The sequence below is a fragment of the Buteo buteo genome, chromosome 2 (genome assembly GCF_964188355.1).
Source record: "Buteo buteo chromosome 2, bButBut1.hap1.1, whole genome shotgun sequence".
Classification (NCBI taxonomy): domain Eukaryota; kingdom Metazoa; phylum Chordata; class Aves; order Accipitriformes; family Accipitridae; genus Buteo; species Buteo buteo.
The window spans coordinates 29,568,077-29,581,235 of NC_134172.1; the positions used below are offsets into that span (position 1 = coordinate 29,568,077).

A 13,159-nucleotide genomic window follows, 5' to 3' on the forward strand; every position below is an offset into this window, starting at 1 on the left:
ATTTCTAGAATGCACCCATGAATATCTGTGTGGAAAGTGACTCAGCTGTATCAACACTTTTCTTTGGAAAAATATGGTATCAGAGACGAGCAACAAACTATTTGGGTAAAATATGGGAGTATTTTAATTTTATTAAACTTTTACGTTAACAGTGGATGACTGGAAACTGTATGTAGAAAATGAGTAATACTAATAGAGCATGTTAATAGTGCACAGTGGCTTTGTCCATTATATAGTACCGGGATATCACACGTTATAGCCTTTTTCACCTTCTTCAGAAGTTATGTCTCCCCATATGAAAATGGACATTTTCTTCAGTGTGTTATATATAAAGCAAACTACAGTGCAAATTTTGATTAAAATGTTGCTCTGTGGCCTTTCATATAAAATCTAATTTTATTTAACATTACTTTCTACATGTATGCAGAAAATGGCAAACCAATATTAATAAAAGAAGGCTTATAGAAATCTGGAATGAGAACAATAGATCCTTGACAAAATTTATTTACCTAGCTAGACTTTAATTTCAAAGTTAGCAGCACTTTTTGATACTGGCATAATACAGGGGTCTTAAAACTCTGTTAGACATTTTTAACCCACTTTAATTTATTCCATGGAAATTTAATCCCCTGCTGAACAGAGATGGGATGAATTTTCAAAAGTCATAATCCACTGAAGTAAAAAATCTTTAATGACAACATAGGCAGCAGGCTTCAAGAGTTTAGTTTAAATTCTTTCTAAAAATGTAAAACGTAGGGCAAGAGTTAATAGGATATTTCACACAGTTATATTTCAATCCTTTTCCAAATCTTTATAAATTCACTTGCTTCTCCACCATTAGAAATATTTGGGCTGAATTCCTGCACTTCTAAGGCGAAAAGCAGAAAGCTGTAAAATTGTAATGTGAAGATTTTCACAGCGTATTGTAACTCATCTGGTCCTTCAGTTCACAGACTATTATAAGGGATAGTATAATGTTTCCCAAATTGAAAGAGAAGTGATGTTTTACAAACCAAACACCTTCTGTTCTGCCTTAACTAGGCAAGAAAATGAAATCAAGCTACATAATACCACACTACGTTCATCCTTCTGCTCCTCTAGGATTTTTACAAATGGCTTTGGTGGTGGGTCAGGATTTGGTCCATAAATTGAGCCAAGAGAGTCCATACATTTCCTATGTATTCCAAACCCACAGTTTTATACTGCCTCTTGACTACCACCTTTGGAGCTGCCTAGTTCTGGAATTACCTGTAACTCAGTCACTACCTCCTTTTTTTGACCGGGAAGCTCCTCTAGTGCCAGCCATAAACTTTTACAGCTTTGCCTGGCCTGAGCATCCAGGCACCAAGCTGCTTCTGCTGGAATGCTACAGGAAAAATGCTGCTGCCTTTCTATATTTTGTTGTGGCCTGTGGGACAAGAATTTATGTGGCATCAAATGAAGCTAGGAGGTGACTTGTTCAAAAAACCAGGACGTTCCTCAGATAGTCTGAAGTTAAGAGGTGGAACTACTGGTTGGAGGGTGTTTCAGATGCTGGAAGTTTCAGAGAGAAACAGGCAAGTGTAAGTGATATTTGTTGAAAGTTATTAAATTCATAGCCACAAATCCAGCTTAAGAAGTCCTTGATCTACAAAGGCTTGAAGATGGGAAATATTTTCTGGTAGAAGGAGTATATTCTTTCCCTGATTTTGGATTCCTCGACAAAAAAAAACTTTTAGCCATTGTTGGATACATGGTAAAAGACTTTTGGTTTGACTTGCTAATGTTCTCAAGCTCTTAAATTAAATAGATAATGTCAATCACTTCCTTTTTCTCTAGGAGCTACATCTTTGAAGGAAAAACAATGAGATTCCTTCTCTGAAAGACAAGATTGACAGCAGTGCCTGTCTTCAACCCTGCTTTTCAGAAAAAGGGTGGAACATTTCTTGGGGCTGGCTTTTCATTGCTTCCTGCCTTGGATCTCTGTTTTTGGTTCTTGATTCAAAGTTCCCAGTCTTTTCCAGGCACTTAAAGGAGCCTGGATGTTTAAGTCTGAGTTTGATTTCCACTCTGGAAGATTGCGAAAGGAAAAAGAAAGTCATGGGTTCTTACAAAGAGCTGTACTGCCACAGCTGAGAGGGCAGCACTGGCAGAGTGAAGCAGAGAAAACAACGAGAAAGAGAAAAATATCAGTTAGGGCACTGCTACCAGAAGAAATGTCTCCATAATTACAGTCTAAGTCTGATTGATTTCAAAAGCCTATCTATCTTTCACAGACTAAACACTTTTTAAAAGCCTGCTTACTAAACAGTTTCTTGTAGTCAGGAGTGAGCAAAACAGGCTCAGGAAGACTAGTTTTTCAGATTCTAAATACCTGTGAAAATTATTTCCATGATTAAATCAACCCCAAAAGATAACAGAATAGTACAAAGCTACACTATTCTAAGAGGAAACCTCCAGCTGGGAAATTTCCTATATCTAAAATGAGGAGCAATACTAGCAAGTCTGCATACCTTGCCGTATGAGTAGCACAGCACTAGCTTGACTGTGCTTATAGATGTATAGGGAGCAGTGGACTTGAACATGACTATAGCATTTCAGAAAGCATTTAGATAGGGCAATCATTGTCCTGCTTCCAGCTTGCAGCCTTTGTGTTCTCTCCATGGTGTTCTCTCCAGGGTAAACTATACACCATAGGTCAGATTTTTCTTGCTTACCCTTAAGCATCTAGATTAGGAGCATTTATTCAACCCCTGAAGGTTCATCAATACCTCATGGAGACAGAGGAGGTAGTTCATCCTGCTTCGCTCTCTCTCGATTATGGAATAAGCCTAGATGAATAGTTTAGACCTAAGACCTGAATTCCAGGTGAATGATGTGATTAGTGAGGTGATTCCCACCCTAGATCATGGACTGGGCTGGCACAGAAGATGTTCTGACTCTTTCCTAGCATGTGGTAGTAGGCGGCCAGTTTCTTTCATCAGTCTGTTACCATTCACAGGACTCATAGTAGTGTCACAGCTTAGCCCACAGTCAACATGAATGCAAGGGAGAGGAAATGAAACTCTAAAGCAAAATTTGACATAGCAATTCTTAATATTCTCTTTGGAAACCAACCATTGAAGGTGCTTTATCGCCTTTGCATTTCCTGAAAATTTTTTGAGACCTGCTTGTTTTCAGACTTATTTAGAACAGACAACTTGCATTGTGTAGAAGAGCACTGTAAAACTGTAACTTGTGCTACTTATTTTTCTTTTTCAGAACAGCCCACTGCAATGTCTTAATATTTTATGATCAACAACTGTTAAGAATTATAATGTCTCTAAACAAAGCAGTGTCTTTACTGTTTTATTAGTGCCCTCATCTTTCTGTGGGTACAAATTTTCTCATTAGTCTTTTATTCTTAGTCAGATCTCGAACAGATATCAACTGATATAGGCGCTCTAATTTCAGTGATGTTAAATTTCACTGAATTTATATCAGCTGTCGTCAGCTGAAATTGTATCAGCTTCTGGTCTTGCATAACTTCTGTTGTGTGAATGATGAAAAAAGCTCAGGTAGCCACATTTTCTTTCCAATAAGGGCCATTCAGAACAAGCATGGTAGCTCATCAATTAAAACAAGAAAAACACAGAATTTAAAGCTGAGCTGAACACAGTTGATAGTATTAAGCTGATTTTTATGAGTTCTAAGATAGATCTACACAAAAATTGCAGTAACAGTGTATATTAAGTTCAGTTTCCTAATTTAAAGACAATACAAAAATTTAACCTTCCCTCTGGTTTTTGTGTGACCAAAAATAAATTTTTTTTGTGCTTAAGTGAATGATCCCAAGTGATTACTTTACAAAATATTGTTGAAAACTTCAGATGCTTCTTTTTGTATGGTCAGTAACAGAAGGAGGTCACCATGTGAATTCTGCAGGGCTCTATGCAAGGACCTCTGCTGTTCAATGTATTTGTAAATGACCTGGGAAAGGTGAGTGAGAAAGTCTGTTGATGACAAAATATTTCAGAGTAGGAAAGATAAGAGCCAACAGTGAGGAATGGCAGAAAGATCTTATCAGAATTAGTAAATAGGCAGTAAATTAAGGAATGAAATTCTGTGGTAGTAAATGCAATGGGAAACACGTGGGGGAAAAAAGAAATTCCAGCTTCATATATAAATAGGATTGAGATTTTTAGGGTTAAGACAGTTTCATGCAAGCATCAGTTCAGTGCTCATTAGTGATCAAAACCAAATAAAATATTATGAATTAGCAGAGAAAAAAAAAGTGAACAAATAATAGAAGGCCATTTGCCACCATACAAGGCCATGGTTCTGCCACATCTTGAATACTGTGTGCCATTGTGGCCTCCTCATCTTAAAGATAGATCTGGAAGTAGAACTGAGAAGGCTTCAGAGAAGGACAAAAAGGAAATTCAAAGGTATTTATAGAATGGCTTCCATACAAGGGATTATCCATGTGACACAGGAGGCTGGTACTCAAGGCTGGAAAGGCGATCAATATTTGTTTACTACTATGAATAGATACAGCTAAGGCATATGCTGGTGGGCTAGAAGTAGGCTTCTTTAGGTAGCTAGAAATCATCAAATTTTCCACTCACTGATATTTGTAGAAAAAATATGTAAAGTGTAGCAGCAAAGAAAACTAAAGAGGAGCATGGGAAATTTGGATAGAGACTGAATTTTCCATCTGGAGAATGAAGGGTTCTCCAAAGAAGGTAGCAGAAGCCAGGTTCAAAAAAAAAACAGTAAGAGGGAATAATGCTGTGGAACTCATTGCTGAAGGATGTTATGGAGCATAGAACTTTACAAAATGTCAGAGTGGACAAATGCACAGAAGAGCAGTCTACTGAGAGTTACTGAAATGGAAAACATATACAGAAACAATATCTAGAAGAGGAAATTAGAAATATTTGACAGCTGGGAAGAAATTAGGGGACTATCATATGCTTGCCACATTCTTGCTCTTCTCCAGGCATCTCTTAAAGCTGCTATTGGAGACAGGATGTTTTTCTAAATGAGTCTTTGGTTGATCCTGCATAGCCATTTTTGTGTTCTCATTTGTCACAGTAGATTGGGATTTACTATTTCATTTGTCAGATTCATCTGAGTTTGCATTTTTTGATCAACCAATCCACATTCTTATTCTTTTCATCTCATGTAACAAAGGCTTGTAAGTTAAAACCAGAGAGGTCTGTTTCTGTGAAATATTAATATGTGTGGCTTTCTGTGTTTGTCCTCCCTTTCCAAAGTGTCAGTTTGCAACAGGTACAAGTCCTTCACTGTGTTTTACTTCCCCCTGTTATAGCTCCATTAACTTTCATTCTCAGTTTCTTTTTTTTACAGCCAAATTTCTGTAGAATACTGGCTTTGACTTGTCTAGAAATTATTCACTGAATAAAATATTTCCATGTCACTAGTAACTTTGTACAGTGTGTAGACAAGTATAGGAAAAAAAATTGATCAAAGTAGAACGGTAAACTAGGTCCAGATTTTCCTCCACCCATTGCATAAACAGGATTAATATGAGGAAACTGGATCCAGCTAAAATTTCCTGAGTGGTGTCCTGCCTTGATAATGGTCCAGCTTATAGTTATGTCCATCAGTACTCTCCCACCCATGCTGTATCTGAGATATCTGACCGAGGAAAGGAAATTCTGAATTCTTTTATACAGAGCATATGCAAACACAGTGCAGCCAAATTCTTACAGTGCTATGCCAGCAAAAACGATCTTGGTTTTGATTAGTTATTTACCTGAAGAGAGAGATTTTCTACCTTGAGTATTAGATTGTTTGTTTACATTTTCATTTGCCCTCAAGTAGTCATACATTCAGAGGAATAAATACATAATTTCTAAACCAATACTGTAATTATAGGTAATGAACTGTAATAGAGCTAGAATAAAAGGAAAAGAGTGAGAAATCAAGAGGCATTCTGTACCTCTTTGAATGATCATTTTTTTAAATCTCAAATTGATCAATCTTAAATTAATGTTAATAAACCTGTGGTTGATTTTACACTGAGAAGAGGGCCTAAATCACCACTTAAGGCTTTCATGGTTTTCCGAGATCTCTTTCCAACTTAGTTTTCTCTGCTCCCAATGTTCAGGTTTGACCTGATGAAGCATACAGGGCTCAGTGTCTTAAAAGAGAACTCCAAAATTTCTGAGACAAATAAACTGCGTATTCTTTAGGAAGTCCTAAAAATACTACACATATTCATTAAAATACATTTAATGATCTTAAACATCATCATAAAAAATTCTTCACCCTGAAAAAGGAGGATACAGAATGAATGGAGTATTCTATTTTAATGGAGTTAAAACTGAATAACAGCTCAATTCCTGTGTCTTTTTTAATGATGTTTTGAGATATTGTGCCCAGTGACACCACTGTCTTTGCTCCTTCGTAGAAGCAGAAAAAGAAATGGAATAACAATTTGTCATTATTCTTTGGAAAAGAGTTACCAGGCAGTCAGCTACTTGTACCTTTTTGATATCGGTAAACTTTACTAGGTGGTGGAAATTCGTACTTTCCATTAAAAGTACAAGACTGGAACCAAAGGTTAGTCTGCCAGGCTTACTGATTGCTTTTGCACTGACATTTGTAGTGTTGGATAAGCATTTCTAAATCTTTTTGCTCCTTACTATTGTTCTATATGGACACTTTTGACATCATAATAATTCAAAACCACTTCTAGCTATACATTCATGGAGGAAATCGCCCTCCTCAGCCCTTTTCCAACATTGATATATTGCACTGTAGTGGTGTTGTGGGTTAACCCTGGTGGGCAGCTAAGCACCACACAGCTGCTTGCTCACTTCCCCCCCCTTCCCCAGTGGGACAAGGGAAGAGGAAAGGAAGAATAAAAGCGAGGAAACTTGGGGGTCAAGATAAAAAAAAGTTTAATAAGTGAAGGATAAGTGAAGAAGAGAGAAGAAAACAAAACAAAACAAGCTATGTAAAGGCAACACTCACCACTTCCCATGGGTAGAATGATGCCCAGCCTTCCTGAGCAAAAGATGGCTACCCCCCGCAAACCCCCTTCTTTTCCTTTTAATTGCTAAGCATGTTATATGGTATGGAATACATCTTTAGTTAGTTCAGGTCATCTGCTCAGTTGTGTCCCCTCCCAACCTATTGTGCACCCCCCATAATGTATTCACTTGAGGGGTCAAGAGAGAAACAGAGAAGGCCTTGATGCTGTGCGAACACTGCTCAGCAAGAGCTAGAACATTACTGTGTTACCAGTGTTTGGGTCAAATATGAGCTGCTATCAAGAAAATTAACTCTACCCTAGCCAGGCCCAGCACAAGTAGGCCAAACTTTTCAATGTTTCGTCTAGGAGTGGCGCTTAGCCGTGGAAAAGAAGGCGACTCTGGTTATAGTGAATGAATTGATAAGGTAGACTACGCAAGTTTCTGAATTATATGCAAATATACTCAAGGAAGAGGACAAAAAAGCCACCACAGAGTTTGTGCTGGTCAGTGTTTTAGCTCTCCATTAGCCATTTTAAATTGGCTCTTTTTCATGCACCACTACAATAGGTCTATGTTTCAGTAAGATAGTTTTCAGACTACTGTGATGGGTTAACCCTGGCTGGATGCCAGATGCCCACCAAAGCCGTTCTAGCACTCCCCCTCCTCAGCTGGACAGGGGAGAGAAAATATAACAAAGAGCTTGTGGGTTGAGATAAGGACAGGAGAGATCACTCACCAATTACCGTCATGGGCAAAACAGACTCAGTTTGGGGAAAATTAACTTAATTTATTACAAATCAACCAGAGTAAGCTAATGTAAAATAAAACCAAATCTCAGAACACCTTCCCTCCACCTCTCCCTTCTTCCCAGGCACAACTTCACTCCCGGATTTCTCTACCAAACCCCCTCCAGCGGCACAGGGGGACGGGGATGGGGTTTACGGTCATCACACGTTATTTTCTGCCGCTTCATCATCCTCAGGGGGAGGACTCATCACACTCTTCCCCTGCTCCAGCGTGGGGTCCCACCCATGGCAGACAGTCCTCCATGAACTTCTCCAACGTGGGTCCTTCCCACGGGCTGTAGTTCTTCACAAACTGCTCCAGCATGGGTCTTTTCCACGGTGTGCAGTCCTTCAGGAGCACACTGCTCCAGTGTGGGTCCCCCACAGGGTCACAAGTCCTGCCAGAAAACCTGATCCGTGGGCTCCTCTCTCCGCAGATCCACAGGTCCTGCCAGGAGCCTGCTCCAGCGTGGGGTTCCCACGGGGTCACAGCCTCCTTCGGGAACCCACCTGCTCCGGCGTGGGGTCCTGCCCGGGCTGCAGGTGGAGATCTGCTCCACCGTGGACCTCCCTGGGCTGCAGGGGGACAGCCTGCCTCACCATGGTCTTCATCACGGGCTGCAGGGGAATCTCTGCTCTGGCGCCTGGAGCATCTCCTCCCCCTCCTTCTTCACTGACCTGGGTGTCCGCAGGGCTGTTTCTCTTACATGTTTTCACTCCTCTCTCCGGCGGCTGTTTCTCACTGTCTCAACTTTATTTCCTTCTTAAAAATGTTATCACAGAGGCGTTACCACTATCACTGATTGGCTCGGCCTTGGCCGGCAGCGGGTCCGTCTTAGAGCCGGCTGGTATGGGCTCGCTCTCTCTCGAACACAGGGGAAGCTTCCAGCAGCTTCTTCCAGAAGCCACCCCTGTAACCGCCCCCCCTGCTACCAAAACCTTGCCACATAAAACCAATACAACTACTAAGTGCAAAATGTCATGGATTTGCATGATCTTTCCTGTATTATTGCAGCCTTGTGGTTGGAAAGAAAAGAGATGGAAGAAAATTGTGGATTAGTACATGTAAAAATAAGTGCTGTATTTGCAGAAATTCTATTACACAGCAATGCTCTGTATTATTTGGTATGCAAGTCTCTGAGGATACATATAGCTACTTTCTACAGCACATAGTATACTCACAGTATATGAAAAAGCAGTTGGCTGGAAAATGTTAGTGAAGAACAATGAATTCTAGAGCTTTTTTATTAACCCTTGTGGGTTGTTTTTTTCTAGTGCTTACACAGACACTTGACTAGGGAGGGCAGGTTCAGGCCTTTAATCATGAATGCAGCCAGTTACCCACATGAAAATCACAAACAGAGGTCTCGGGGCTAACTGCATGATGAGAAGTCTTTCAGATATTACAAAATTGATGACAGTAACAATCAATTGTATTTGTTAGATCAGGTATGAAGCAGTATAGCATGCATGGAATCTGAATCATCCATTTTCATGAAATATACTGGCTTTCAAAAAACCACCTGTATTGGATCAATCAGCAACCATTTCAGAAAATACCTCCTTCCTTTCCTGGGTATTCAGTTTTATACATCTGAAAAAAAGAGACCTTCTCTTTAGAAGGTTTTTATACCATTACGTCTTGTTACATGGAACTTGTAGTGTAATCCTATGAAATGTAAATCATTGGATGCAGAAAGGAAAACAAAAGAAAAACAAGCTGTGAGCAAAGAAAAATATAGTGGTAAGCAATCTGTATCTTACCTACAGATTGCAGGTATGCTAGCTCTGCTAGCTAACTGCTTAGATTCATAGCAGGTTGACAGATTCATGCTAGACAGGCATATTTTTCCTTTTAACCACATTTCTTTTCTTATTTTGCACTCCTTCCCCATATGCCACAGCAAAATTATATTCTGAGTCTCTTTCTTTCTCCCTGTGACATCTTCATTGCTGCTTCATTAACCAGTGCACCATCAGTGCATTTCATTACAGCTTCTCTCCTGGCTCACTGTGTTGATGCTAAGATGCAGCTACAAACTGGCTATCAAAATGCTAGTCTGTGTTTTAATCCTTCCTTCCATTCAAAAGAGGAGGAAGTCATCTCTTTGGCAAAATTCTAAATAAAAGCCATATTTTTTCTATTAGCCTTACTGGCCCACCAACCTGAAATGCACCGGGAAGGTATAGTGTGGGATGTGACAGATTTATTTACCTATTTGTTTACTGTAAAAGGCTGGGGGCATGCCTCCTATCTGATCAATGTATTAAGACAATTTAGACTGAGTTTATGTATGTGCCTTCAACTGACCTTGAAAAAGTACTGAAGTTAATGAAAGCATGCTTCAATTCCATGATTGTTAGGAAATGAAAAGGCCAGGCTGTGATAGATATCCTCCGTGACATATACCTCCAGTTGTACCAGTAGGGAGGGGACATGATTTAAATACTAGCTGGTTTCCAATGGGTTTCCTGGGTTGGGAATACACTCAATTCATTTTTAAGTGAAGAGAAAGATTTAACTGCAAGTATGATAGAAGCATGTAAATCAGTGCCAGAACACAGAGGAATAAAACAGGCATATTCAGAATCTCCTATTTAGCTATGAAAAGGGAAATAAGAAACTTGATGTCCTCTTCAGAGGACAAATGTTAAAAAATGTGGCAGTGCATCCGGTCCGAATTTTTAGGGGGAATGGCACTAAGGGTGTTGTCGGTCCCTTTCCATCCACCCACTACCCCCTGCCAATTCCAGCCCTTCCTGCTACGCTCTGTCAGAGCTCTCTACCAGTGCTGCATGTCAGACAGCTGCAAGACTGCATCTGTTCTCTGTTTTCCACACAATTAAGGCAAAGAGAAAAAATATAAATAAAACAAATTGCTCTGACACTAAATTCTGTGAAAAACTATGTCTGAAGTTTATGATTTTGTAGGAACTTGGTGCAAGATTTTGTATTTTTTAAAAATGTGATTTTGCAGGATTTTTTTTACTATTAAATTGGTGGCCTTTTTTTTTTTTTTTCCTTTTGTAAATACACAAATGGCTTGCTTTCTTGCACAGATCATGTTTTTGTTTGGGGAGGAAGGTGTGAAAAAAAGAAGTGAGGAAGGAGAAATGCATGTCATACTAGATACAGACAAGGCAAATCAGTACCTAATCTGTAAGGGACTATGAGAGAAGACTGTGACTCCTCTTGCATTAACTGAGGTACAGCACACAATACGTACAGCTGTTGACACAAAACGCATTAAAATTTTCATTATTATTTATATTGTAGTTGTGACTGAAGGTCCCAGTCAAGAACACAGACCAATGTGTACTCATAAAAGGAGTAGGGAAATTATATTACTATTATTAGATTTATAATGACACGGACTCTGAGCATGGTCAGGCTGGCACCACGAAGACAGCACCCTGACAGTGGACTCCAGGGGCAGCAAAAATAAATGAATGTGATGGTGGAAGACACAGTCACTTTGGAGAGACAATATTCAAGCAAGAGTACTTCACTCTGAGATGAGAAATGGCCAATGAAAGCCACATAAAGACTGGAGGATGACATGGCTGTGTACCTTAGTTTTTGCAGTACTTCGTTGCATACTCATCACTTACAGGCATCATAATGGAAGTAGATTTCAGGCTGAAAAATAATGCGAATAGCTGGGATTAAATCTGAAGGCCAGTGTAAAAGACTGACAAAGGAGAATTAAGTAATGACTACTTGGAAAGAAGAGGAAAATAGATGTTTCTGTTTTGTTTTACTGACTACAGAGATATAATTTAATTTCTCAAAAAAAAAAATCCCTATGATTTTGAAACCTGATCATTTTGGTCTTGGGTGGGAATGATGGATTTTGTATTACGTATCTCAATATATCCTTTCTTTCTTCTTCCCTTCTTTCTTTTTCAGGCTACCTGTGCAAATTTAACAAATGGAGGAAAAACAGAACTTCTAAAATCAGGAAGCTCCAAATCCACACTAAAGCACATATGGACAGAAAGTAGCAAAGACTTGTCCATCAGCCGACTGCTGTCACAGACTTTTCGTGGAAAGGAAAATGATACAGATTTGGACCTGCGATACGATGCCCCAGAAACTTATTCTGAGCAAGATCTCTGGGACTGGCTGAGGAACTCCACAGACCTGCAAGAACCTCGGCCCAGAGCAAAGAGACGGCCCATTGTCAAAACTGGGAAATTTAAGAAAATGTTTGGCTGGGGCGATTTTCATTCCAACATCAAGACTGTGAAGCTAAATCTGTTAATAACGGGGAAAATCGTTGACCATGGCAATGGGACGTTTAGTGTTTACTTCAGGCATAACTCCACTGGTCAAGGAAATGTATCTGTGAGCCTAGTGCCCCCTACAAAAATAGTGGAATTTGACTTGGCACAACAGACAGTGATTGATGCCAAAGATTCCAAGTCCTTTAACTGTCGAATTGAGTACGAAAAGGTTGACAAGGCTACCAAGAACACACTCTGCAACTATGACCCTTCAAAAACCTGTTATCAGGAGCAGACCCAGAGCCACGTGTCATGGCTCTGCTCCAAGCCCTTTAAAGTAATCTGTATTTACATTTCCTTTTATAGTACAGATTATAAACTAGTACAGAAGGTGTGTCCTGATTACAACTACCACAGTGACACACCCTACTTCCCATCAGGGTGAGGACCAACATGTGTCTGAGACTGAAGCCTGGGGAATAAAAGAGGTCATATGCCAGGGCTGTAACCTCAAGGAGGAAGGCCACATCTATTGCCTGGAATGTGTCTACCTGCTGCTGCTGATGTCAAATGGCTGCAAATATGTTAGTGGAAAACAATCTAATGTAATTTTGCCCCGTCAGCTCCATGTATCAATCTAGTTGTAAATCACTATGGATTTGAAATAAAACCATACACGTACACAAAGACACACACTCTTTTCAGCTCACATCTATTGAGATTCCTGTTAAGAGAGCTTTCATTGTCCGATATCTAAGGTTTCAGGATAACCTATCATCAAGCAAAATGGATTAACTAGACAGAGAATGGTTTCTAACACAGACTGTTATGGAAATCTCTTTGAAAGTCCTTTGAGTACACGCCAATCAATAATCCCCACTCATGCATTCTACTGCTTGGAGTAGCTGTGCTGGTAAATAATACTGTAGGAGTAAATACTTGTTAAAATGGGAAAAATGTGTGTCTAGATTTCAGTATTCCTTATTCTATGAACACAGCAAAGCATCGTGACTTTTTTCCAGCATACAGTAGGCACATTCGAGGTGGTGTTAGGTGGCTCTTTTTCCATGGAGCGAGCCTGTTACTAGTAAAGATGGGCAAACATTTGGAATTTACATGTGGGCAGACATTCTGGTTTCATGTTTCTCTGACTCTTTAAGCTCTGATTCTTTAAACCTGGTT

At 39.6% G+C, this 13,159-nt stretch overlaps 1 protein-coding gene across 1 annotated transcript in view; it reads left to right on the forward strand.

The window, feature by feature from the left end:
* Nucleotides 1-12,422, forward strand: part of NXPH1 (neurexophilin 1) — a 142,960-nt gene extending 130,538 nt beyond the window's left edge. Inside the window, exon 2 of the mRNA XM_075022480.1 lies at nt 11,661-12,422. Within this exon, the coding sequence (XP_074878581.1) occupies nt 11,661-12,422 (762 nt within the window). The remainder of the gene's footprint in view (nt 1-11,660) is intronic.
* Nucleotides 12,423-13,159: the final 737 nt, after the last annotated feature.